The 26,488-nt window shown below is 37.9% G+C and overlaps 1 protein-coding gene across 2 annotated transcripts in view; it reads right to left on the bottom strand.

The window, feature by feature from the left end:
• CWF19L2 (CWF19 like cell cycle control factor 2) overlaps positions 1 to 10,559 on the bottom strand; it is a 194,148-nt gene extending 183,589 nt beyond the window's left edge. For both annotated transcript variants that reach the window (XM_079929782.1, XM_079929783.1), the window contains exons 1-3: positions 10,462 to 10,559; positions 8,808 to 8,918; positions 7,945 to 8,067 (exon numbers count right to left, since the gene is read on the bottom strand). In XM_079929782.1, the coding sequence (XP_079785908.1) occupies positions 7,945 to 8,067; positions 8,808 to 8,918; positions 10,462 to 10,554 (327 nt within the window). In that variant the 5' untranslated portion in view covers positions 10,555 to 10,559. The remainder of the gene's footprint in view (positions 1 to 7,944; positions 8,068 to 8,807; positions 8,919 to 10,461) is intronic.
• Between the last annotated feature and the right edge of the window lie 15,929 nt (positions 10,560 to 26,488).

The following is a 26,488-nucleotide window of genomic DNA, read 5'->3' as shown; positions in this document are numbered from 1 at the left end:
AGGAATAAGCCTACCTAGCGAGGTAAAAGACCTGTACTCGGAAAAATATAAGACACTGATGAAAGAAACTGAAGAAGACACAAATAGAAAGATATACCTGTGTTCTTGGATCGAAAGAATTAACATTGTTAAAATGACCATACTACCCAAGGCAATCTACAGATTCACTGCAATCCCTATCAAATTACCAATGGCGTTTTTCACAGAACTAGAACAAATAATTTTAAAACTTCTTTGGAAACACAAAAGGCACTGAATAGCTAAAGCTATCTTGAGAAAGAAGAACAGAGATGGAGGAATCATGCTTCCAGACTTCAGATTATACTACAAAGCTACAGTAATAAAAACAGTACGGCACTGGCACCAAAAAAAAGACACATAGATCAATGCAACAGGATAGAGAGCCCAGAAATAAACCCACACACCTATGGTCAATTAATCTATGACAAAGGAGGCAAAAATATACAATGGAGAAAAGACAGTCCCTTCAATAAGTGGTGCTGGGAAAACTGGACAGCTACACATAAAAGAATGAAATTAGAACATTCTCTAACACCGTATACAAATATAAACTCAAAATGTATTAAAGACCTAAATATAAGACCTATACTATAAAACTCCTAAAAGAAAACATAGGCAGAACACTCTGACATATATCACAGCAATATATTTTTGGATCCGTCTCTTAAAGCAAAGGAAACAGAATCAAAAGTAAATAAATGGGACCTAATTAAACTTAAAATCTTTGGCACAGCAAAGGAAACAACTGACAAAACGAAAAGACAACCTACTGAATGGGAGAAAATATTTGCAAATGATATGACTGAAAGGGGTTAATACCCCACATATATAAACAACTCATACAACTCGTAATCAAAAAAACAAATAACCCATTTAAAAAATGGGCAGAAGAACTGAACAGACATTTTTCCAAAGAGGAAATGAAGATGGCTGATGGGCAAAAAGATACTCAACATCGTTAATTATCGGGGAAATGCAAATCAAAACCACAATGAGATATCACCTCACACCTGTCAGAATGGCTATCATCAAAAAGAACGCAAATGACAAATGACAAGGATGTGAAGAAAAGGGAACCATGCTACACTGTTGGTGAAATGTAAACTGGTGCAGCCACTGTGGAAAACAGTATGGAGGTTTCTCAAAAAACTAAAAATACAACTACCATATGATCTAGCAATTCCACTCCCAAGTATATACCCCCAAAAAACAAAGACACTAATTCAAAAAGATACATGAACCCGAATGTTCAGAGCAGCATTATTTACAATCACCAAGGTATGGAAGCAACTGAAATGTCCACCAACAGATGAATGGATAAAGATATGGCATATATATATATATATATATATATATATATATATATATATATATATATAATAGAACAGAATACTACTCAGCCATAAAAAAGAATGAAGTTTTGCCATTTGCAGCAACATGGACAGACCTGGAGGGCATTATGCTAAGTGAAGTAGTAAGTGAGACAAAGAAAGACAAATACTACAAAATATCACTTATATGTGGTATCTAAAAATAAAACAAACTAGTGAATAAAACAAAAAGAAAGCAGACTCACAGATATAGAGGGTAAACTAGTAGTTAACAGTGGGGAGAGAGAAGGGGAAAGGGGCAATATAGGCACAGGGGATTAAAATTAAGGGTTATTATGGGATTATATTAAATCATGTCTGTGAAACTTTTGAAAAGTATAAGGCACTACAAAATTTTAAAAATCTTTCATTCAACTAAAAAAAACATAGAATGAATCAATGAATGAATAAACAAATAAGAACACTAAAATAAAACCAACTAACCCAAATGAAGCTAGGAAGAGAAAAAATAAATGGGACAAATAGAAAAGGGAAAGCAAGATGGCAGACAAACTCAAACATACCTGTAATTACATTAAACATTAATAATCTAAACCAGCACTATCTAATAGGATCTTTCTATACCTACACCGCCCAATATGGTAGCCACTAACCTAGCCATGTGTGTCTACAAACACTTAAAAAATCTGGCTAGTGACCCTGAAGAAATGAACTTTCAACCTGATATAACTTCAGTAAATTTTTACCAGAAATGTTAGTCAATATGGCTGTCATATTATATAGTGGAGAAAATCCTCTAATTTAAAAGGAAGAAACTGATAAGCTAGATAAAAAAGCAAGCCCCAAACACAGACTGTCCACAAGAAATACTTTCAATATAAAATAAACAGATACATTAAAACTAAAAGAATAAAAATAAATACACCATGAAAACAAAAAGTCAGAAAACTGAAAAGGCTTTATTACTATGAGACAAAAGTAGACCTTAAAGAAGAATATTACCAGAAATAAAGAGGAACATTTCATAATATAACCATCAATTCATCAAGGAGATACAACAATCTTAAATGTGTATGTATCTAACAAGACTTCAAAATACATAAGGCAAAAACTGACAAAACTGAAAGAAGAAAAAGACAAATCCACAACACAGATTTTACTGCTGCTCTCTCAGTAACTGACAGAAGAGGAAAACAGAAAATCAGTAAGAATACAGATGACTTAACACTATGAATAAACTTTCCCATGTTGACATTCACAGAACACTACAACTAACAACAGCTGAATATACATTCATTTCAATTACATAAGGAATTTTCACCAAGATAGAGCATAGGCTAGGCCATAAAATTAGTCTCTATGATTTTTTTTTAAAACTAAATTATACAGAGTATGTTTTGTGACAACAATAGAATTAAATTTGAAGTCAAAAACAAAACTGGTTAAATCCACAAATACCTGGAAAATTTTAAACTCATATATAGTCTGTAAGTTTAAAAAAAGTAACAAAATCAATTAGAAAATATTTTGAAAAGATGACAATGAAAACATAACACATCAAAATTAGTTAGATGGAGATACAACAGTGTTAGGAGAAAAAATTGTAGATTAAATACTCATTCGAAAATAAGAAAGATTTAGAATCAAAGACCTACACAACCCACTTCAGGAAGCTAGAAAAAGAAGAGCAAATTAAATACAAAATAGGTAGCAGGAAAGAAACAGTAAAAAGAGAGTGGAAATCAATAAAATAGAAAATACACAACTAGAAAATTAATGAAACTAAAAGGCAATTCTTTGAAAAGATTAATAAAATTGATAAACCTAAAACTATTCTAAAGGAAACAATGAGAAAATAGAAATAGCCAAAATCAGGAATGAAAGAGGGGACATAACTACAGACTCAACAGACATTAAAAGGACAATAAAGGAATATTACAATATTATGACAATAAATTCAAAAATTTAGATGAAATAAACAAATTCCTTGCAAACCTTAATTCCAAAACTAACTCAAGAATAAAGAGAAAACATTTAATACAGATATTAAAGAAATTAAATGTGTGCTTTAAGCATCCCACAAAGAAAACTCCAGGCCCAAACAGTTTGACTAGTGAGTTTTAACAATCCTTTAAGGAAGAAATCACACCAATCCTGCACAAACTCTTCTACAAATGGAAGAACAGGGAACATTTCCTAATTCATACGTGAGGCCAGCATTACCCTTACAACAAAACCCAATACCCCTCATAAACACAGATGCAAATATTCTCAACTAATTGTGAGCAAATCATATCAGAAAAAATATATATAAAATAAAATGTGCTTGTGAGTATATATAAATAAAATATTTTATAATTAAATAAACAAAAATAACCAAATAGAGTATATCCCAGAAATTCAGGTTGCTGTAACATTCAAAAATCAACCAATGTAATTCTCCATACTAACAGAATAAAGGAGAAAAATCATATGATTATATAAATAGATGCAGAAAAAGTATTTGACAAAATCCAATGCTATTCAAGACACCAACTCTTAGAAAAAAATAAAAATAGAGGAGAATTTACTCAGTCTAAAAGGGCATACATGAAAAGCCCACAGCTAACATCATGTTTAAAGGTGAAAGATAAATGCTTTCCACTTAAGATAAAGAACAGGTAAGGATGTCCACTCTCACCACTTCTATTCAACACTATATTGAAGGCCTAGCGAGTGAAATAAAATAACAAAAAATTAACAAATGGGATAAAACACCTAGAGATCGGAAAGAAAAAAAAGTGTCTTTATTCACACATAATATAATCATGTACTAAGAATCAACCAAAAAAACCTAACACTAGTACTTGTGAATTTAGCAAGGTGACAAGATACAAGGTAAATATACAAAAATCCACTGTAAACGTACATGCTAGCTGCAAATACACAAAAAATAAAATTTATTTTTTTCATTCCATTTCCAACAGCACCCCAAGAAAATAAAATATAAAAAATATAACAAAAGATGATAGTAAGACCTCTACACTGAAAATTCCAGAACACTGTGAGAGAAATTAAAGAAGACTTAAAGAGATGGAGAGACATACCACATACATGATGGGTTGGAAGACTCTCTATTTTAAGATATTAATTCTCCCAAAATTGATCTACTGATGCAAAACAATTCCAATCAAAATATCAGTACATACTTTTGTTGAAAGTGATAGGCTGATTCTAAAATTTATTTTAAAAATGCAAAGAACTTAGAGTAGCAAACAATTTTCAAAAAGAACAAAATCATAGAACTTACACTACCTTATTCCAAGACTTACCCTAAACTTGCAGTAATTACAACAGTTTATTTACTGGCCAAGGAGAGACATACAAGCCAAGGGAACAGAACAGAGTCTAGAAATTAACCCACAAATATATATGCTCAATTGTATTTAAAACAAAGGAGCCTAAGTAATTCAACAAAGAAAGGTTAGCCTTCTCAACAAATGATGCTGGAACAAGTGGAAATCCACGTGGAAAAACTGAAATTTGACACTTACTACATACCATAAGCAAAAATTAACTCAAAATGAATCGCTGATAAACGAAAAAGCCAAAGCTACAAAACTTCTTGAAAAAAACACAGGAGAAAATCTTCACAACCTTGAGATGTGCAAAAATTAGGACACCAAAAGCAGTAACTACGAAAAATTAATGATAAAAGAAAATAATTAATAAATTGGACTTCATAAAAGAAAACAGAATGGCCAATAAAGACTTAAAGTAATGCTCTACATCACTGGTGTTCAGGGAAATATCACATGAAATATTACTACACATAGTAGGATGGTCAAAAAAGTACAAAGGCTGAAAATTCCAAGTGCTTGCAAAGGTGTAGAATAACTGGAATTCTCATATATTGCTGGTAGGAGTGTAAAATGGTCCAAACACTTTGGAAAACTATGGCATTCTTCCAAGAGAAAAACATGTCCACCAAATGACTTGTACACAAACATTCACAGTAGCTTTATTCATACTAGCGCAAACTAAAAAACCACCCAAATGACTTTGAACAGATAAGACAGATAAGCAAATTATGGTATATTCATACACTGGAATATAGCAATAAAGAGAAAGGAAATACTGATACATGCAATTACGTGAGTTGCAAAAACATTATGTAAAGCCAAAGAAGCCCGACACAAAAAGGATCATATTACAGTTGACCCTTGAACAATGTGGGGGTTAGGGGTGCTGATCCTCAGTGCAGTGGAAAATCCACGTGTAACTTTACAGTTGGCCATCCATATCTATGGTTCCACATCCGCAGATTCAACTAACCAACTGTAGATCGTGCAGTACTATAGTACATATTCCTCGAAAAGGATCCACGTACAAATGAACCTGTGCAGTCCAAACCCGTGTTGTTCAAGAGTCAATCATATATGAATATTCATATGAAATTCCAGAACAGCGAAAACTAATCTATAGTGTGCTAAAGCAGATCTATGCCTGCCCAATCCCAGAGTGGAGGAGGAGAGAGGGTGAGGAGGAACTGATTGCAAAGAGCCATGAAGAACTTTATGGGGAATGGAAATGCTATCTTAACTGACAGTTAAAAAGGTATATTCACTAAATAGTACAATTAATATAGGATTATTTTATTATATATAAATTATACCTCAGTAAAGCTCATTTGAAAAGTTAAAAGAAAAAAAAATAGAAACCCTGACAGTCAAGATATGCTTTCCAGCCTCACATGGATCCTCAATGGTTCCCAGCAATTCATTTGCTTCTTTTATTACCTAAGCAAAGTTGTTTCAAATCTATACTATTTCCTCAGTCCCTCCATCCTACTTCTACTCCCAAGTTGTCATCTCAGATGATGATTTTACCTTCTACTTCACAAAGGAAACAGAGAACATCAAGCAGAAACACCATCAATAATCTGCTCCCCTTCTTATTTATCTGCTACCTCCTCCTTATTTATCTGTATTTGTATACATCTTTACTACTTCCCTCTAGCTCAGAAGAGAAGGTGATCCTACTTCCCATCTAAGCTTACCCCTTCCCCTGGAAGCTTGCTCACCCAAACTTAGCATTCTCCTCAGCAATATTTATCCCTCTCTTCCTAAAAACATTTTCTCAAAAAGACCTCCCAACCAACCTGATTCCCCTAGCTATCATTCTGTCTTTCCTACCCTTCACTGTCAGTATAAGTTTCTCTGTTCTTCTTCAGTCAACTTCAGTGTGATGTGGGCACTGAGCATTCATTCAAACTACTCTCTCTAAGGTATATGTTATACAACTTAATAGGTATGTATAAATGTACATGCTATATATTGCAACAATAAGACTTATGTATGTTGCAGAGAAGAACAGCAATAGCAACAAGAACAACAAAGAACAGGACAGTGTGTCTCTAATAAAGGGAAGCAAGTGCCCTTAATCAATTGACATAAATGTTTAGTTGCCCTGGCAGATATATCCCCATGGAATGAGGATTCTTAACCTGTGATCCTTGTGTAAACTCCTGGGAGTTTTACAAACTCCCCTGAAATAAACAACTTTGTATATAAATTTCTTTTTGAAGAAAAGATCACTTTTATCAGATTCTCAATGGGGTCAGCAACTCAATCCCACAATTGTGGAAAAAGTACCTCTATCTTCTTTTCTCATTAAGATTTTCTAACTCCCTCTGTGCTGAGTTATATTCCAAAAAAATTTTTTTTCTATATAATATTCCTACCATTACAAAATATGCTGGATAGTCAATAAAACTATCCAGGTGTATTTCTCACTATGAATTAAGATACTGCGTTCTCAAATAAGATAGGCTTTCATGAGCCAATTATCATCTCAGGGTACACTGCCAAAAATTTAATTTCTGAAACTACAAGAAGGCCAGGTTGTCAAACATGATGATTCAACTGAGAGTATAATCCTCTGAAGATCGTACCTATGAGTCCAATTATCCCTAAACATCTCTAGCTCATCACTCACTAAGCACAACATACCTTTCTCTTCCTGAAAATAAGCATGAGGGTTTGGCCTGCATTCCTATCCTCTGTGAGTCCTCTCACCCCAGACCTGGCTAGAGACAAAGCAGACCCAGCATTCTCTTCCTTTTTGTCCCAAAGATAAATATATAAATACAACCTATTTTAAAGACTTAAATGTTAATTTCTATGAAAAGCAAACAGAAGTAACAGACTCTGAAATATCTTGGCACTCTTTTCCCTTATTTTACAGTACTACTCTTTCCTGCTTCTCCTAATTTTCCAACTACTTCTACTTAATATCCTTTATTTTCTGTCTGGCTCCTCAGTATCGGTATTCTTCTTTCTTTTCAATTACCCTAGGCAATTCATCCATTCTAATGGCTTCAATGAGCAATGATTCTCAAAATGTATCTCCATCCTCTTACCTTTATCTATAACCTAAGATCCATATTTCTACCATTTCCTGGACACCTCCAAGTAGATGTCTCCCAGGCATTTTCATATCTTAACTAATAATATTATCTAAGTTCTCATATATATTTTAGGTTCCCATATGTTGTTCCTCTAAATACAATTTTCTCAAGTAGCTGCTTTGGTTAGTTTTAGTACATACTTACTGATGAACTGTCAGTTGACTCATTGTTTTTTTCACACTTTTGTTTCTTGTTCTTTTTTTTCTTCTCTTTTTTTACTTTTCTTGAATGTTTGTCTTTTTTCTTCTTTTTCTTCACAGAGTGTTCCTATAAATAATCATGTTTAAAAGGTAAGAATTTAGTTTAGCTTACTTTAAAAGGAAGTATTTTGAGGAAAAGAAACCTCTATATTCCAAAAAACTTTAAATCTTTCATGAAAGGAAACAAGGAATATGACTAAATAAATAATTTCTTCTAAGAAACTTTACCATACTTCTATAATATATGCCACTACTAATAAATCATATAGCTAAAATTTCTTAGAAAAATATGAGGGAAGTTTTATTTGTAGATACATTGACAGATATAATCAAATAAACACATATATGCACAGACATACGTGTGTGTGTATCTCCTTCAATAGGCCCAAAAGAATTTATAGAAGATTACCAGCCACATAAAATATAACAAGATAGCATAAACTGTGGGAAGAGAAAACAAGGATTGAGACAATCCCCCTAAAAAAAAAAGAAAAAGAAATAAAAGCATGACATTAAGCTTAAAACGCATAACTTTTTAGATACATAAACTTGCCACAAGTGGGCTAGAAATTTGAAGCTAAGTTTTCTACCAGCCAACTCAACTAACAAAATCTTTCCAATGTCATTATGTCCAAAATATTATTTGGCCAGAGAGAGAAAATATTCAGTAATGCCAACTATGTGATATTCATTCTGTAACTTGCAAAAATAGTCTATAAAGTTACTCCTCCAATATTAACTTGAATAAGTACAAAAAGAAAAAAAAAGACAGATAAGCTTACATCAAGTAAGCCTGTTAGTATTCACCTGTGAGATTTGTTCAAGTCGCTTATTCACATCAGGTAGCATCCATGTTTCCTTACCCCAAAGTCGTTTAAGTTCTTTACGCCTTTCTTCCTTTTCAAAATTGGCTTTAGCCTAAAACAGTGAAAAAAGAAAAATTAACAATTGATCCACTTGCCTTTCACAAAAAAGCAAAACAAAAACTTCTCCCTCTTTCATATAAGGCTTACCAGGAATTTGCTTCTACCAAAGTGTAAGAAAGATTTAAACAAAAAACTCTCCTTCCACATTACCAATTGCATTACCAATTACCAATCTCTAGTGAAATGAGCCACCAATCAAAGACAGAATCCGGGGACCTACTGTAGACCCTTCCCTCTCCCTAAGCTCCCTACCTCAAATATGACTTGAATCTCTTTTCCCTTCACTATCGCACTGATACTGCCTGACACTTTTGTAACTATTTGGGGACTGACCTCCACACCTTCAGTCTGCAGTGCCCAAACTCCTCTACCAACACCCCCAAAATGCTTCAGGAAGAATCACCTTTCTAAAAACAAATGATTATATTGCTAATTTTTATTCATCTTTCAACAACAGTCAAATAAAGTAAGATCTTTCTAGGAAGTTGTTCCTGCCTTTTCATTCTTCCCCAAAATTTCAAAGCTGGGGTTGGTCCTTCTCAAACCTCTGTACGTAGCTCTACTATACAATTTATCACAAACCCTACTCTCTCCAAAAACTGCCTGAAATATCAGAGACAAGGATGAAGGATATTTATTATACACGTATATTACATATGCTGAAATCAGGGAACAACACCAACCTTTCACCTAAGACTTATTGCCCTCTCTTCCCCTGTAAATCTGGCTGTAGTCGCTACACCTTCTCCTTCCAGTCTGTATACCGGCTCCTTCTCGTCTGCATTTAAACTCGTTTTAAACTGTTCCAGCTTAAAACAAAATCCATCACTTGTTTCACCTTACATTGCTCTCCAACTACAACTTTTCCCCTTCATTGCCACACTTCTTACATCTTGTCAGATAATTCAATAGTACAGTTTACTTCCTGCATTCTTTATGTTACCTCTACCCCATCTCAATCTTAATGAGAAATAGAATGCTTCTCAACCTTTTTCGAAGTGCTGAATTCTCTGGGTCTCTTGTCTCAATCCTTGTTTGCATCAGTAAGTATTTACAATAAGCCAATAACTGATATAAATAGTTTAAAAGGAGAATGAAACGGTCTACTCTGACAAGGCTTACATGTGTTCCTGGAAACGGAAAATTTCATTTCAGATATAGCAAGAGCGAGGATTGAGACTATATAAAACGCAGAGAGAGTCGTTGTAAGTGGCGGAGTTCTTCGAAAGTGCGCAGCTCAGGTGATCAGGTGATAGAAATGTCAAGAATGGATGATTTAAAAGATATGGAAATTCAGAGGAAATAAACAAGTCTTACTGAAAAGAATATGAGCAACTGGAGCCTGCCAGAGCATCTAGGAGGCAGAAAATACCCAAGAATTTGCGGGCATTCCAAAGGGAGACATCTACCCCCACACAACCAGGTAAGGTGAGATACCAAGGCTGCGGGGAGGCAGGAGAACCAGAGGCCTGGCTCCCAGAAAGCCTCCACTCTCTCAATTCTAAATGGTTCACGAAGCCCCCAAACAGAGGTACCTGTCCCAACACCTCGGTCCTGGAAATCCAAGTCTGTTCTTTACGCTCGTCGACGACCCTCGCATTTTCAAACCCACCACCGGCAGCCGCCATAGCGATTGTCGTAAAGTTGGGAAGCCGTCACAAAAATCTCAGTTTACGACTGTCGTAACTTACTAAACAAACCGGGACTTCCGACTAGGAGGAGGAGGGGCGCTGTCCACCAGCAGAGCATGCGCAGATCTGATTGTTGCTTACTATTCGGGTGAATTGTCTAACCCGTGGTTTTAGAGGAAGCAGGAAGATTTAGCCGGGGAATTGCCCACCTTCGTATATCGAGATTGCGCTGAGCAGGACTGGTGTAGGTGTACATTTGTTACGCGTTTTGCAAGGTTCTGACGGCATTTTCAGCTATCAGCTATCTCCTCTTAAAATCTCCGCAGTAAGTTAGACACTCAGGGAGGTTAAATCCGCACCTTTCAAAGATTTCCACCAAAGCGCCCTTCCCGCCAAAGAGGTTTCCCTGTGCAGGAGGAATGGAACGAAGGAAGATTGGCCAGAAAGGCAATGCAAGGTAGCAGGAGGGCAAAATTGCTTTGAAGAGTCAATGTTTTGCTTTGGTGGACTTTTGTAAAGTACAGTATATGAAAACGTCATGTGAATTTTGCATTGCACTTCATAATTTCTACGAGCTTATTTAAAGTGTAAAATTTTTTCTGACATATTATTTGTTCATACTTATTCACTCAAGCATTTTTCATTACAGTGTGCAATTACCTATTTGTGTGTTCCTGTTTTATGCTACAATAAAAATAGAAGTGAGGGGTTTTCTTCCCTCTCCTGAGAACAAGGAAAATAAAGGGAACAGTGAACAGGCTAGAGAAGAAACATAACCTGGCCTGAAAGAGCTAATCACCCCTTATTTTATTTTAACTGTTACTAATCTGTAGTGTCTGTAACTAGATTTGTACTTCACAAAGCTAACCTATAACTCCCTAACTTTGTGTAAATTACATCCTCCTCCTGGTGTTTACATTTACTATGCTCCCTTGTAACAAATCACCCCCTGTAGCTTTTGGCTTCAGAAAGAAGGTCGCTGGCCTATAAACCAGAGACAAAAGGACCCAATTACCAGGCTGCCTAATGCCAGCTATGACTGTTTTGAAAAAATGCAAGGAGAAAAAGAATGCCAGGGGGGCACAGTTCTTGAGGTGCTAACCTGCCATGTCTTCCCTTCTGCCTGGCAGAGGAATAAAGCCATCTCTCTATCCTCCAAAGTCTCTGTCTCTGTATTCTGTTCAGCATCCGTGCACAGAGAGCCAAGGTTTTTTGGCAACATCTCCCAAACATAGAACTTTAAGTTCCATGAAGAATAAGACATTCTAAAGTATTAATCAAGTGCTTTGAGACTATAAAACACCGAGCTTATATATAATCACAAAGATAAAGAAGAAGGTTGGAGAATAATAACAAACTAGATACTTTAAAAACATTAAAAATAGTTAACATAAAACAGATTGAAGTATATCGACTAAAAAATTATTCACAGCCTAAAAGTTGAGAGTTATGTTTTATTTGGTGGGAATTTTAGGACTTCAAGCCTGGGAGGCAGCATCTCAAGTAACCCTGAGAGAACTGCTCCGAGGAGGCGAAGCAGGGAGCCAGGATATATAGGAGTTTTGCAACAAGGGGCAGGTAGTCTGAAAGTCAAAAGATTATTAATTAAAGAAAACCACATATGTCAAGTTAAGTAATTTAATGCTTTTCTATATATGGGGAGATGCAAGAGTCTGGGCTCACTGAAATCGTTGCTTTGATATGCACCTCAGCTATCTGGGGCCCATATCTTGTGTTTTCATATGCTGTTTCCTCAGGGCTCTCCGTGGGGAGTGGCTATAGTCTGATGGCTGCTAGATGGCAGGTATTCTTTTCCTTCCTGAGTTCCCTCAGGATTCAGCAGCTCACCATAGGCTGTGGCTGTAATCACTGATGACTGTGACATCCTTTGTTTACTGATATGGCAGGCAATATTCTATTTATCAGGTAAGTATGCTTCATTTTAAGTTTTCATAAAACTGAATTTGTGTTTCCAAGAAGCTTTCCCAGGAGTTTCTATTTCACCTATCTGAAAATCTTAACTTCAAACATATAGTGTTTACTTGTTTGATATTCAAAATAGATGTATTCATTGCAGTTTTGTTACAGAAAAGTGAATTTTAATTTATGAATTAACCTTGAAATATTTAATCCACTGTGACTTTGAGACAGGCTGGGACCTGGGACACTTTGCTGCAGTGTTTGCACCTGGACAAACGTCTCCTCCAGCAACAAAACACAAAGAAACTACATGGGACTAAAAATAACTGTGTGCATGCACAGTTGGGGCAAATTATGGACAACAAGATACAAAAAGACTAAAACCCAACTGCCACTTCTGAAGAGCCAGGAACAAAAACAGGAGGCAAAAGTAGGGTACCAGTAGCAAAAGCAGGGTAATGAGCATGACCCCTGTACACCATACCCGCAAAGGGGTGGGCAAACCACCTAAACCACCCCTCTGGCCCAACCCCTGGACCCACCCCTACCCTCACCCCATAGATGGAGACAGCTCGCCCCAGACTCAGCAAGCAAACATGGGAATCTGCTACTTCTTTTTGCCCCCTCCTGCTGCAGGAGCCCCAATAAAGCCTTGTCTGAATTTGTCTGGCCTTTTATCAATTTCTATTAATTAAAGAAGTCTAAGAACCCTGGTAAATAACAGACTTTGTGGCACCCAGTGTGGGGCATTTGTCCCCTTCCTGGGAGAGAATCTGGGCATCTCTGGGACCACTGAATGCAGCTTTCCCATGGGTGTCAAGCGGCCACCTGAACCTCTTGTTTGGGTGTCACCAAGTTTGGTAAGTCTGCCTTCCTGGCCCCTGAGGACTTCAGTACCTTCATTCAGGCAATGCTTTCCCTCTCCCTTTTGTCCCTTTCCCTCTCCTGATATCTCTCTACTTCTCCTTTCTCTGTCCTCTTCTACTTCTCTGCCCTATCCATCCAAGAGAGTGGACGTCAGGCAGCTACAGCATCACTCCTCTTGGAAATGAGACAGGCTGGGACCTGGGACCTGGGACACTTTGCTGTAGTGCTTGCAGCTGGACAAATACCTCCTTGAGCAACCGAATAAACAAAGGGGTGGGCAAAGCACCCAAGCCACCTCTCCAGCCCAACCCCTGGACCCACCCCTACCCTCACCCCACATAAGGAACCAGCTTGCCTCCCTCCTCAGTGAGCAAGCAAGAGAAACTGTTACTTGTTTTTGCCCCCTTATGCTGCAGCAGGAGCCCCCAAAAATCCTTGTCTGAATTTCTTGTCTAGCCTCATCAATATCTATTGATTAAGGAAGGCCAAGAACCCTCGTTGGTAACAACTTGACAGATTTTTGTCATAATTAACCCAAATGTCACTCCACTCTTTCAGATTCTCTTGGGATTCAGAAAAGCATCTGTTTACCCCTTGCATCAATTGTGGGGTCAAAAAATTGGTGATAATAGCAGAAAAATGCAAAATTATATAACAGAAACTTTTAAATCCTATTTAAGGCACAGAAGAGACTAGAACAAATGAAGAGGCATACCATGTGCTTGAAGAAGGCTCAACATCATAAAGAAATCAATTGTCTATAAATTACTTTGTGAATACAATAACCAATAAAATTACCAACAAAAAATGCTGGCATCAGGGAGGGGAACTAGACAGGTTGATATAGAAAAGTAAGGTAAAGCAAGTTGTTGTTACCAGTTTGCATTTGGCCACATCAATAGAAATCCATGGTTTAATCAAACAAAGCGTAATGTAATAAGGAGCCTAAAGGTAGCTGGTCCAGGAACCATGTTGTTTCTCCTTTTCTGCTTTGTAACACTTAGTATGTAACTTAAGTCTTTATAGTCACAAGGAGTGTGTTCCATTCTTTCACATCTGTACATTGCATCTATTAAAAATAGGAATAAGGGGGAAGAATAAAGGGCAAGAAGTGTATGACACCTAAGCCTACCCCATTTTTATTAGAAAAATTATGACTTTCCTAAAGCCTGTCCATTTTCTTCTGTTTAAATCTTAATGAACCAGAAGTAGGTTACATGACCACAACTAACCGTGGAAGAGTCATGAAGATTCCAGAACAGTTTTGTTATAGAATGACACTCAGCTTAGATTTGTCTGAGGTTTCTTTGTGGTTAGACTTAGGTTAAGCATCTTGGAGAGAACTATCACAGAAGTATGACTGTGTTCTCATTGTATCCTATCAGGTAACACAGAATTTCCATTTATTCTATTACTAGTGATGTTAACCCTGATCATTTAAATAAAGTGGCTTCTGCCAAACTTCTCTACTATAAAGTTACTCCTTTTCCCTTTGTAATTAATAAGTATTTTTCAGACAGTTCTTTGAAACTACATGATCAGGTCACCCCAAATGGCTGTTCTCTTGCTCTCTGTACATCCCCAGTTCAACCAGTCCCTGCCTCACCTACACCCTACTCACCCTACTTCCCAATTAATCTTAGATCCTAATCATTAAATGCCTACATACTTACCCCCACCCTAGCTAGTGATTATTCTAATCTTTAGATCAGAACTATTTCCACTATGATAGTTTATCAAAGGGGTGGTGAGAGGTGTGCTCCTCTGCTGGTTTCCCTGGTAATCAATGAGCCAAGCTGAGGTCAATTCCCCCTATAACTGATAACACCTTCTTCCCCAGGTAGCAAAGTTTGCTCCCATATACTGTCTGCCATCTGCCTTCCATGGTGGGGTGTCCCTCCAAGACACTTTTGCTTTTGTAAGATCCTCTATCCATTAAACCATTGATGTCTTTGTCACTGACTTCGGGCTCTTTCCTTGGTCTTGAGGCTGGGTAATTACAGGGCTTGCAGGCCTGCAGGGGGCAGCCCAATAGAAACTATGCTAATTTATTATCAAACTTCCAAATTATGCATTTTTATTAGTATAGACTCATGATTTCTATCTCTATTCAGTAGATTCATAATTTTATTCAGTGGGATAATAATACATTATTATCAGAATTTATTTTGATGCCCCAGTTTGGCCAGTGAGAGCCCCAAGCTGGTTTTTGTGACATTTCCACATACCTCCATTTTCTTTGAGTGCTACCTTACTTTCTAGTATAAGAAGATGACCTAGGCTCATCATGTCATTTCTCTGCCTATGCCTTGAAATCAGCCCATTCTCCAAGAATCCCTTGTATATTTTAGTTTAATAAGAATCACATTAAATCTGTAGATTGCTTTGGGTAGTATTGCCATTTTAACAACATTAATTCTTCCAATCCAAGAGCATGGGATATCTTTCTATTTCTTTGAGTCCTCTTTTATTTCCTTTACTAATGTTTTATAATTCTCAGTGTATAAGTCTTTCACCTCCTTGGTCAGGTTTATTCCTAGGTTTTCTTTTTTTTTTTTTTTGGTGCAATCTTAAAAGTATTGTTTTTTTACATTCCTGTTCTGATATTTTATTGTTAGTGTAAATGAATGCAACCAATTTCTGAACGTTAATCTTGTATCCTGCTACTTTGCTGAATTCATTTATTAGATCTAGTAGTTTTTGTGTGGAGTCCTTAGGGTTTTCTATATATAGTATCATGTCACCTGCATATAGTGATAATTTTACCTCTTCCCTTCCAATTTGGATAACTTTTATTTCTTTTTCTTGTCTGGCTGATGTAGGTAGGACTTCCAATACTATGTTGAAGAGAAGGGATGAGAGTGGGCATTCTTGTCTTGTTCCAAATTTTAGCGGAAAGGCTTTCAGATTTTCACCATTGAGTATTACACTGGCTGTGAGTTTGTCATAAATGGCTTCTTTTATGTTGAGATATGTTCCCTCCATTCCCACTTTGGTAAGAGTTTTACTGTGACTGGATGTTGAATTTTGTCAAATGTTTTTTCTGCATTTATTGAGATGATCGTGTTGTTTTTGTCTTTTCTTTTGTTAATGTGGTATATTACATTGATTGAGTTTTGTATGTTGAACCATCCTTGTGAAACTGGGTTGAATCCTACTTGGTCATGGTGTATGATCTTTGTTATGTGTCATTGGATTCAGTTTGCTAGCATTTTGTTGAGAATTTTTGCATCTATATTCATCAAATATATTGGCCTGTAATTTTCTTTTTTGTTAGTGTCTTTGTCTGGTTTTGATATCAGGGTGAAGGTGGCTTCATAGAATGACTTTGGGAATGTTCCCTCCTCTTCAGTCTTTTGGAAGAGTTTGAGAAGAATCGCTATAAGTTCTTCTTTGTATGTTTGGTAGAATTCTCCTGTGAAGCCATCTGGTCATGGACTTTTGTTTGGAGGAAATTTGTTTGTTTGTTTGTTTGTTTGTTTAATAGATTCTATTTCACTTCTAGTGATCAGTCTGTTCAAATTACCTATTTCTTCTTGATTCAATTTTGGTGGGCTGTATGTTTCTAGAGAGTTGTCCACCTCTTCTAGGTTGTCAAATTTTTGGCATATAATTGTTCATAGTATTCTCCTATGGTTTTTTGTATTTCTGCAATATCAGTTGAGAGTTCTCCTTTTTCATTTCTTATTTTGTTTATTTGGATTCTCTCTTTTTTCTTCTTGGTGAGCCTGGACAGAGGTTTATCAATTTTGTTTACCCTTTCAAAGAACCAGCTCTTGGCTTTGTTGATTTTTTCCTATTGTTTTTTAAATTTATATTTTATTTATTTCCTCTCTGATCTGTATTATGTCCTTCCTTCTGCTGACTTAAGGTTTTGTTTGTTATTTTTCTAATTGTTTAGGTGGTAGGTTAGGTTGTTTACTTGACATTTTTCTTGTTTTTTGATGAAGGCCTGTATTGCTACGAACTTCCCTCTAAGAACTGCTTTTGTCGTGTCCCATAGATTTTGTATGGTTTTGTTTTCATTGTCATTCGTTTCAAGATATTTTTAAATTTCCATTTTGATTTCCACATTGACCCATTTGTTTTTCTGTAGCATGTTATCTAGTCTCCATGTAATAGTTTTTTTCTCATTTCTTTTCCTGTGGTTGATTTCTAGTTTCATGCCATTGTGGTCAGAGAAGATGCCTGAAATAATTTCTATACTCTTAAATTTGTTGAGGTTAGTTTTGTGCCCTAGGATGTGGTCAGTCCTAGAGAATGTTCCATGTACATTTGAAAAGAATGTATATTATGGGGGGATTTTTTGGATGTAGTGTCCTGAAAGTATCAATTAAATCTAACCATTCTATTGTATCATTTAGAACCTCTGTTGCCTTATTGATTCTCTGTCTGGAAGATCTGTCCATTCATGTGACTGGGGTGTTAAAGTCTCCTACTATTCTTGTATTCCTATTGACTTCTCCCTTTTGTCTGTTAGTATTTGTTTCTATGTATTTGGGTGCTCCTATATTAGGTGCATATGTGTTGATGAGTGTAAAATCCTCTTCTTGTATTGATCCTTTTATCATTATATAGTGTCCTTCTTTATCTTTCTTTATAGCCTTTGCTTTAAAGTCTATTTTGTCTGATGTGGGTATTACAACTCCCACTTTATTGTCATTTCTGTTTGCATGAAATATCTTTTTCCATCCCCTCACTTTCAATCTATGTGTGTCCTTTGCCTTAAGGTGGGTCTCTTGTAGGCAGCATATTGTAGGCTCTTGTTTTTTTTATCCAGTCTGCCACTCTATGTCTTTTGATTGGAGCATTCAGTCCATTGACATTTAAGGTAATTATTGACACATGTGTATTTGTTTCCATTTCAAACTGTGTTTCCCAGTTGATTCTTTTTTCTTCTTTGTTCCTTTCTTTTTCTTTCTGTTTTTCTTTTTGTGGTTTAATGATTTCCTTTTAAAAAGAAGAATGTTCTCTTCTTTTAGGTTTTTGTAAATCTATTGTATGCTTTTGATTTGTGGTTGCCCTGTTTTTCAAGTATGATAACCTCTTCCTATATCTGCTTGCTTTAGACTGATAGTCATATAGTCTCAAATATATTCTTAAAAAAAAGAGAAAGAATATGCATTTTCGGTATGCGGGCCCCTCACCGCTGCGGCCTCTCCCGCTGCGGAGCACAGGCTCCGGACGCGCAGGCCCAGTGGCCATGGCTCACGGGCCCAGCCGCTCCACGGCATGTGGGATCTTCCCGGACCAGGGCACGAACCTGCGTCCCCTGCATCGGCAGGCGGACTCTCAACCACCGCGCCACCAGGGAAGCCCTATCCTTTTGCTATTGCTTGTATTTATCATTGCTTTCACAAATAGATTTTTTTTTCATTTTTGATCTGTATACTGGCTAATTTAAGTGATTTGCTTTCCAATTGTGATTTCCTCCTTCCTATTTTTTCTTGCTTCTTTTCTATTTAGAAATGACATTTCAATATTTCTTTTAGGATAGATGTAATATTGCTGTATTCTTTTAGTTTTTCTTGTCTGAGAAATTCTTTATTTCTCCTCCTATTCTAAATGATAATCTTGCTGGGTAGAGTATTCTAGGTTGCAGATTTTTCTCTTTCAAGACTTTGAATACATTTTGCGACTCCCTTCTGGCCTGCAGTGTTTTGGTAGAGAAATTAGCTGATAGCCTTATGGGGGTTCCCTTGTAAAGAACTCTTTGTTTTTCTCTTGCTGCCTTTAGAACCCTCTCTTTATCAACTTTGCCACTTTTATTATAATATGTCTTGGTGTATATTCTGTTTGGGTTCATCTTGTTTGGGACTCTCTGTGCTTCCTGTATCTGAATATCTGTTTCCTTCTTTAGTTTTAGGGAAATTTAATTTAGGGAAATTTTCAGCCATAATTTCTTCAAATACATTTTCAATCCCCTTTTCTCTTTCTTCTCCTTCAGCAAACCCTATTATGAGTAGATTGGCTCATTTTATATTATCCCATAGGTCTCTTATATTGCTTTCATTTTTTAATTTTGCTTTCTGTTTGCTGTTCTGATTGGGTAATTTCCATTATTCTACCTTCCAGATTACTTATTCTTTCTCCTTCATTTTTCATTCTGCTATTCATTGCCTTTAACTCAGCTTTTGTCTTGACGAATGAATTTTCTAATTTTTCTTGGCTCCTCCTTATAGTTTCTAGTTCCTTTTTACAGTAATCTGCATTTCTGTTGACAGATTTTCTTAATTCCTTCAGTATTTTCATTACCTCCTTTTTGAACTCAATGTCTATTAGACTGAAGAGGTCTGTTTCATTTTTTTGTTCCTTCAGGGGAATTTTCTTGATCTTTGAACTGAGTGTGGTTCCTCTGCTTCTTTGTTTTGCTTATATTTCCCTTAGTCTGGTGTTTAGGAGAAACAGTTATCTACTATAGTCTTGGAGAGCCATTTATAAGTGGGAGCATCCCTGTGTAGCTTGTGTGGGTTTAATATTTTTTTGGTGTAAGGGCTGTTTTTGGTTTGTATGTTTGCTGTCTCTTTCCCCAGTGTGTGCTGGCTCTTGTCCCCTTGATAGGGGCTGTGCAGGTGCACAGGTGCATGACTTATGCAGGGTCCTAGGCAGCCAGGGACAGAGGTTAGCTCCAGGTCACAGGTCCCTCCACAGCAGCAGCAGCAGGTCACGTCCCCTCGGGGAAGTTGGCCCCAGATCATAGAACCCTAGGCGGCAGCAGAAGTGGTAGCCAGTTTTGCGCCCCAGAGGAGATGGGGCAGTGGTTGGCACTGGGTTGTAGGGCCCTTGGTAGCAGCAGTGGTCCATGCACGTTCCTGGGGATGTTAGCCCCTGATCATGGGACCCTAAGCAGTGGTGGGCTGCACAGGATCCCGGGAAGGCGGGGGCAATGACATGCACCCACAGGATCCTCAGTGGTGACAGCAGCTGCAGAGGTCCACACCCGCCTCTGGAGTCCAAGATGGCAGCCGTGGCTTTTGCCTGCCCCTGGAGCTCATGTAGGTGGTGCCCTGTTACCTGTGAGCACAGGGAGAAACAAGATCCTATGACATGGGCCCTTTTTATTTTAAAATACCCCACATTCTGTGTTTAGCTTATTGCATATTATTTTAAAATTTATTTTAACATGATTCCTTATCTTTTATTTTTAATAAACTAGTGGTTAGATTTAGAGATTTGATTAGATTCAAGATCAAGTTTGTTTTTTTACAAAAATACTTGTCTCTACTTCCTATAGTATCACATCTTGAAGCACATTATAGTTGTTTCACTTTTCATAGAGGTAAGATTGATAAGTGGACTCAAGTGTTGTCACCATGAATTCATCCATTACCAGGGTCCCCATCTATTTACTAGTTTTAGTATCTGCTGATGATCATTGTCAAGACTTATTATTTTACTAGTGCTCATAAAATGGTGATGTCAAATATTATTATTCCTGTACAATCAGTAGATGAAGTTCTTTTATAAAGAAATTTCCCTCATGGCCAAGATGGCAGAGTAGGAAGACGTTGAGCTTATGTCCTCCCACAGGCAAAACGGAGTTACAATTATTTACAGAGCAACTATTTATGAGAAAGACCAAATCTAGCAAAAACTATCTTCTACTACTTAAGATACAAAGAAGGAACAACAACGAGATGGGTAGGAGGGCTGAAGTGCAGTATAGTCAAGACTCATATCCATGGATGGCTGGCATATTAATGGAAGGATAAATACAATTGCAGAGATTTTCCCCAAAGAATGAGGGCTCTGAGTCCCACACTGGACTACCCAGCTGTGGATACTGCACCAGGAAGATGAGCTCCCAGAACATTTGAAGGCCAGTGGGGCTTCCTTTCCAGAGAAGTTGAGGGGTGGGGGAAATAGAGACTCTACTCTTAAAGGGTGCACACAAAATCTCACATGCTCCAGGACCCAGGACAGAAGGGGTAATTTGAAAGGAGCCTAGGACAGAGCCACCTGCTGATCTCAGAGAGCCTTCCAGAGAGACAGTAGGCAACTGGAGTTCACCCTGGGGACAAAGACACTGGTGGCAACCATTTTGGGAAGCTCGTTCTACCACGTGGACACTGGTGCTTGCAGGTGCCATTTTGGAAACTTTCTTCTAGCTTATTAGTGTCAGTACACAGCCCTGCCCACCAGCCTGTTGGCACCAGTACTGGGATGCCTCAAGTCAAGCCAAGCAGCTAGCTGGGCAGGGAAATAACCCCACCCATCACCAGGCCAACTGTCTTAAAACACACACACATCATAGCTGCCCTGGGACATATCTCTGTCCACCAGAGTGCCCAGGACCCAACCCTGCTCACCAATGCCCAGACAATAAACCTGGGACCCTCAGAGCACTGCATCCAGAGACCGCCAGACCAGCTTGGCCCACCAGAAGGTCAACACCAGCTCCAGGAAACCCCAAGATCCACAGCCAGAGACTGTGATACTTGGTTCCACCCAACAGTGGGCCAGCACTAACCCCAGGACCAGCATAACACACCAGTAAGCAGGCATCATCACCAAGACCCCACAGGCTCTAGCCCCACCTACAAACAAGATGACACCAGCTCCAGGACTACCAGGCCCTGGAGACAAACACGCCAGGACCCAGCCTCATTCACCATTGGGCAGACACCAACCCAAGTACCACAGTAGCCCCACTACCTGCCATATCAAGACACATCTCACCAACCAGCAGGCCAGCACAAGTGACTGAACACCCAGGGCCATAGTCTCACTCACCAACATACCAATACCAGCTACAGACCACCAGGTCCTGCAGATAGAAACTCTAAGACCCAGTACCACCCACCTGTGGACTGGCACTAGCCTCAGGGCCCAGCCTCACTCACCACTGGGTGACACCATTCCCAAGACAAACACAACCCTGCAGCCTGCAGTGCCAGGATCCAGCTCACCCAACAAGTAGGCCAGCACCAGCCTCTATGTTCTCTGGGCCCCAGCTACACTCACCAGAATGTTGAAGCCAGATTTGGGACATCCTAAGACCCCAAGCAGCTGTGTAGGGAACCAGTCCAGCCGATCAGCAGGTAGACAATAGATTCAGAACCCAAGCCCATGAACCTCCCACCCAGAACTAGGTTCTGCCCAACAGTGGGCCAGCAGTAGCACCAGGAGCCCCCTGCACTCTGCAGCCATCAATCTCATGTCCCAGCCCCACCCATGAGCATCTGGAAGCCTCCACACAAGGCAGGGCCTAACAACCAACTGAATGAGGGCCAGTCACATCTACAAGACCATCCACAGTAGTCATCCCACCACAACTGAAGAACCTATACAGCCCACATAGGAGGCACCCCTAAAGTATATAGCTTTAGTGACCAGAAAGGAGTGTGCTGCTGTGATGTATAGGCTGTCTCCTACAAAAGGTCAATTCTGTAATGTTGGGAAATAAAACCATCATCAAATACATAAAAATGAAAACAACAAATTAGGAAAAATAAGGTGACAGAAAATTATGTTCCAAATGAAGAAACAAGATAAAATCCCAGAAGAATAACTAAGTGAAGTGAAGATAAGAAATCTACCCAATAAAAAATTCAAGGGATTGATCATAAAGATGTTCAAAGAACTAAGGAGTAGATTAGGTGAACAGAGTGAAAAGTTGTAAGTTTTTCAAAAAGATTTAGAAAATACAAAGAAAAAGTAAACAGATGAATAATACAATAACTGAAATGAAAAATGTACTAGAAAGACCCAACAATAGATTAAGTGATCAGAGGAACAGATCAGCAAGCTAGAAGACAGAGTAGTGGAAATCAGTGAAGATAAATAGAAAAAGGAAAAAGAATAAAAAGAAATGAGGATGATCTAAGAGACTTCTGAGACAACATCAAGTGTACTAACATTTGCATTACATGGATCCCAGAATGAGAAGAAAGAGAGAAGTGGCGGAGAACATGTTTGAAGACATAAGAGCTGAAAAATTCCTTAACCTGGGAAAGAAAACAAATATCCAGGTCCAGGAATCACAGAGAATCACAGACATGATCACACCAAGACACATTGTAATTAAATGGGAAAAATTAAAGATTAAAAATAGAATATTAAAAAAAACAAAGGAAAAGCAACAAGTTACATAGAAGGGAATTCCCATAAGGCTTTTCAGCAAAAATCATAAAAGCCAGAAGGAAGTTGCACTATATATGTAAAGTGATGAAAGGGAAAAACCTACAGCCAAGATTCTCTACCTGGCAAGGCTTTCACATTTGACTGAAAGATCAAAAGCTTTACAGACAAGCAAAAGCTAAAAGAGTTCAACACCACAAAACAAGCTTTGCAAGAAATGTTAAAGGGACTTCTCTAAGTGAAAAAGAAAGGGCCACAACTAGAAACATGAAAATTATGAAAGGAAAAATCTCATAGATAAAGGCAGACATACAATAAAGGTAGCAAATCAACCACATGTAACCCTAGTAAGAAGGTTAAAAGACAAAAGGAGTAAAACCATCTATATCCACAGTATTTAAGGGATACACAAAACAAACACATATAAAACATAATGTCAAAAACAATAATTGGAAGAGGAAGGGAGTAGAAATGCAGAGGTTTTAAAATGCATGTGAAATTGGACTGCCCTGGTGGCGCAGTTGTTAAGAATCCACTGCCAATGCAGGAGACATGGGTTCAAGCCCTGGTCTGGGAAGATCCCACCTGCCACGGAGCAACTAAGCCCATGTGCCACAACTACTGAGCCTACACTCTTAGCATGTGAGCCACAACTACTGGGCCTGCGTGCTACAACTACTGAAGCCTGAGCACCTAGAGCCTATGCTCCACAACAAGAGAAGCAATCGCAGTGAGAAGCCTATGCACCGCAACAATGAGTAGCTCCTGCTCGCAACTAAGCCCATGCACTACAACTACTGAGTCTGTGCCCTAGAGCCCAGGAGCCACAATTACTGAGTCTGCATGTCACAATTACTGAAGCCCATGCACCTAGAGCCCATGCTGTGCAACTAGAGAAGCCACCACAATGAGTTGCTCATGCACTGCAACAAAGAGTAGCCCCTGCTAGCTGCAACTAGAGAAAGCCCAAGCACAGCAATGAACACCCAATGCAGCCGAACTTTTTAAAAAGATAAATAAATAAGTAAATAAATAAATAAATTTATAAAATGCATGTGAAATTAAGATAAGTAAATTAAAGTAATCATGTTTAGATATAGATTGCTATATATAAACCTCATGGTAGCCACAAACCAAAAATCTATACTAGATACACACAAAAAAGAGAAAAGAATACAAACATAACACTAAAAATAGTCATCAAATGACATGGGAAGAGAAACAAAAAAAGAAAAAGAAAAAAAAAACCCACAAAAACAACCCAGATACAATGAACAAAATGGCAATAAATACGTACCTTTCAATAATTACTTCAAATGTAAATGGACTACATGCTCAAATCAAAAGACATAGAGCAGCTGAATAAATACAAGACAAGACCCATATATATAATTCCTACAAGAAACTCACTGAAGATCTAAAGACACACACAGACTGAAAGCAAGGGGATGGAGAAAAGTATTCCATGCAAATGGAAATCAAAAGAAAGCCAGGGTAGCAATTCTTATAACAGAAAAAAATACATTTTCTAACAAAGAACTTTGTAAAAAGAAAGAAAGAATGTCGTTACATAATGATCAAGGGATCAGTCCAAGAAGAAGGTATAACTATCGTAAATATGTATGCAACCAACATAAGAGCACCTAAATACATAAAGCATATCTTAACAGACATAATGGGAGAAATTGATGATAAGGCAATAATTGTAGGGGATTCTCACTTGCCACTTACATTAATGGACAGATCATCCAGACATAAAATCAATCAATGAGGATACACTGCCTTAAATGACACATTAAACCAAATGGACTTCATATATACATATACATACACACACACACACACACACACACACACACACGCACACATATATATATATGTATATATTCTGTTCAAAAGCTGCAGAATAAACATTTTTTCAAGTGGACATGGAACATTCTCCAGGATAGATCACATGCTAGGCCACAAAACAAGCCTTGGTAAATTTAGGAAGACTGGAATCATATAAAGTATCTTTTCTGACAACAACTCTATGAGCCTAGAAATCAACCAAGAGAAAAAAAATGCAAAAAACACAGACATGTGGAGGTTAAACAATATGCTACTAAACAACAAACAGGTCACTGAAGAAATCAAAAAGGAGATATAAAATAACTGAAGATGAATAAAAACACAACAATTCAAAACATATGGGAGACGGGCACCTTTAAGATGCTGGAGGAGTAAGACGTGGAGATCACTCTCCTCCCAACAAATACATGAAGACTACATCTATATATGGAGTAACTCCTATGGAACACCTATTGAACGCTAACAGAAGACCTCAGACTTCCCAGAATGGTCTTGATGCTCTGGTCGGCTGTCAGGCCTGAGCCTCTGAGGTGGGAGAGCCAAGTTCATGACATTGGTCCACCAGATCTGCCAGCCCCACATAATAGCTAATGGTGAAAGCTCTCCCAGAGACCTCCATCTCAACCCTAAGACCCAGCTCCACTCAACGACCAGCAAGCTACAGTGCTGGACACCCTATGCCAAACAACTAGCAAGACAGGAACACAAACCCACCCATTAACGGAGAGGCTGCCTAAAATCATAAGTTCACAGACACTCCCAAACACACCACCGGATTCGGTCCTGCCTACCAGAAAGACAAAATCCAGTCTCATCCAGCAGAACACAGGCACCAGTCCCCTCCACCAGGAAACCCACACAACCCACTGAACTAACCTTAACCACTGGGAGCAGACACCCAAAACAACAGGAGTTACGAACCTGCAGCCGGCAAAATGGACACACCAAACATAGTAAGTTAAGCAAAACGAGAAGACAGAGAAATACACAGTAGATGAAAGAGCAAGGTAAAACCCCACCAGATCAAACAACTGAAAACAAAACAGGCAGTCTACCTGAAAAAGAATTCAGAGTAAAGACAGTAAAGATGATCCAAAGTCTTGGAAATAGAATGGAGAAAATACAAGAAACCTTCAACAAGGATCTAGAAGAACTAAAGAGCAAACAAACAATGATGAACAAAACAATAAATGAAATTAAAAATTCTATGGGG

The sequence above is a fragment of the Stenella coeruleoalba genome, assembly GCF_951394435.1.
Source record: "Stenella coeruleoalba genome assembly, chromosome: 8".
Taxonomy (NCBI): Eukaryota; Metazoa; Chordata; class Mammalia; order Artiodactyla; family Delphinidae; genus Stenella; species Stenella coeruleoalba.
This window is presented reverse-complemented; position numbering and strand designations above follow the sequence as displayed.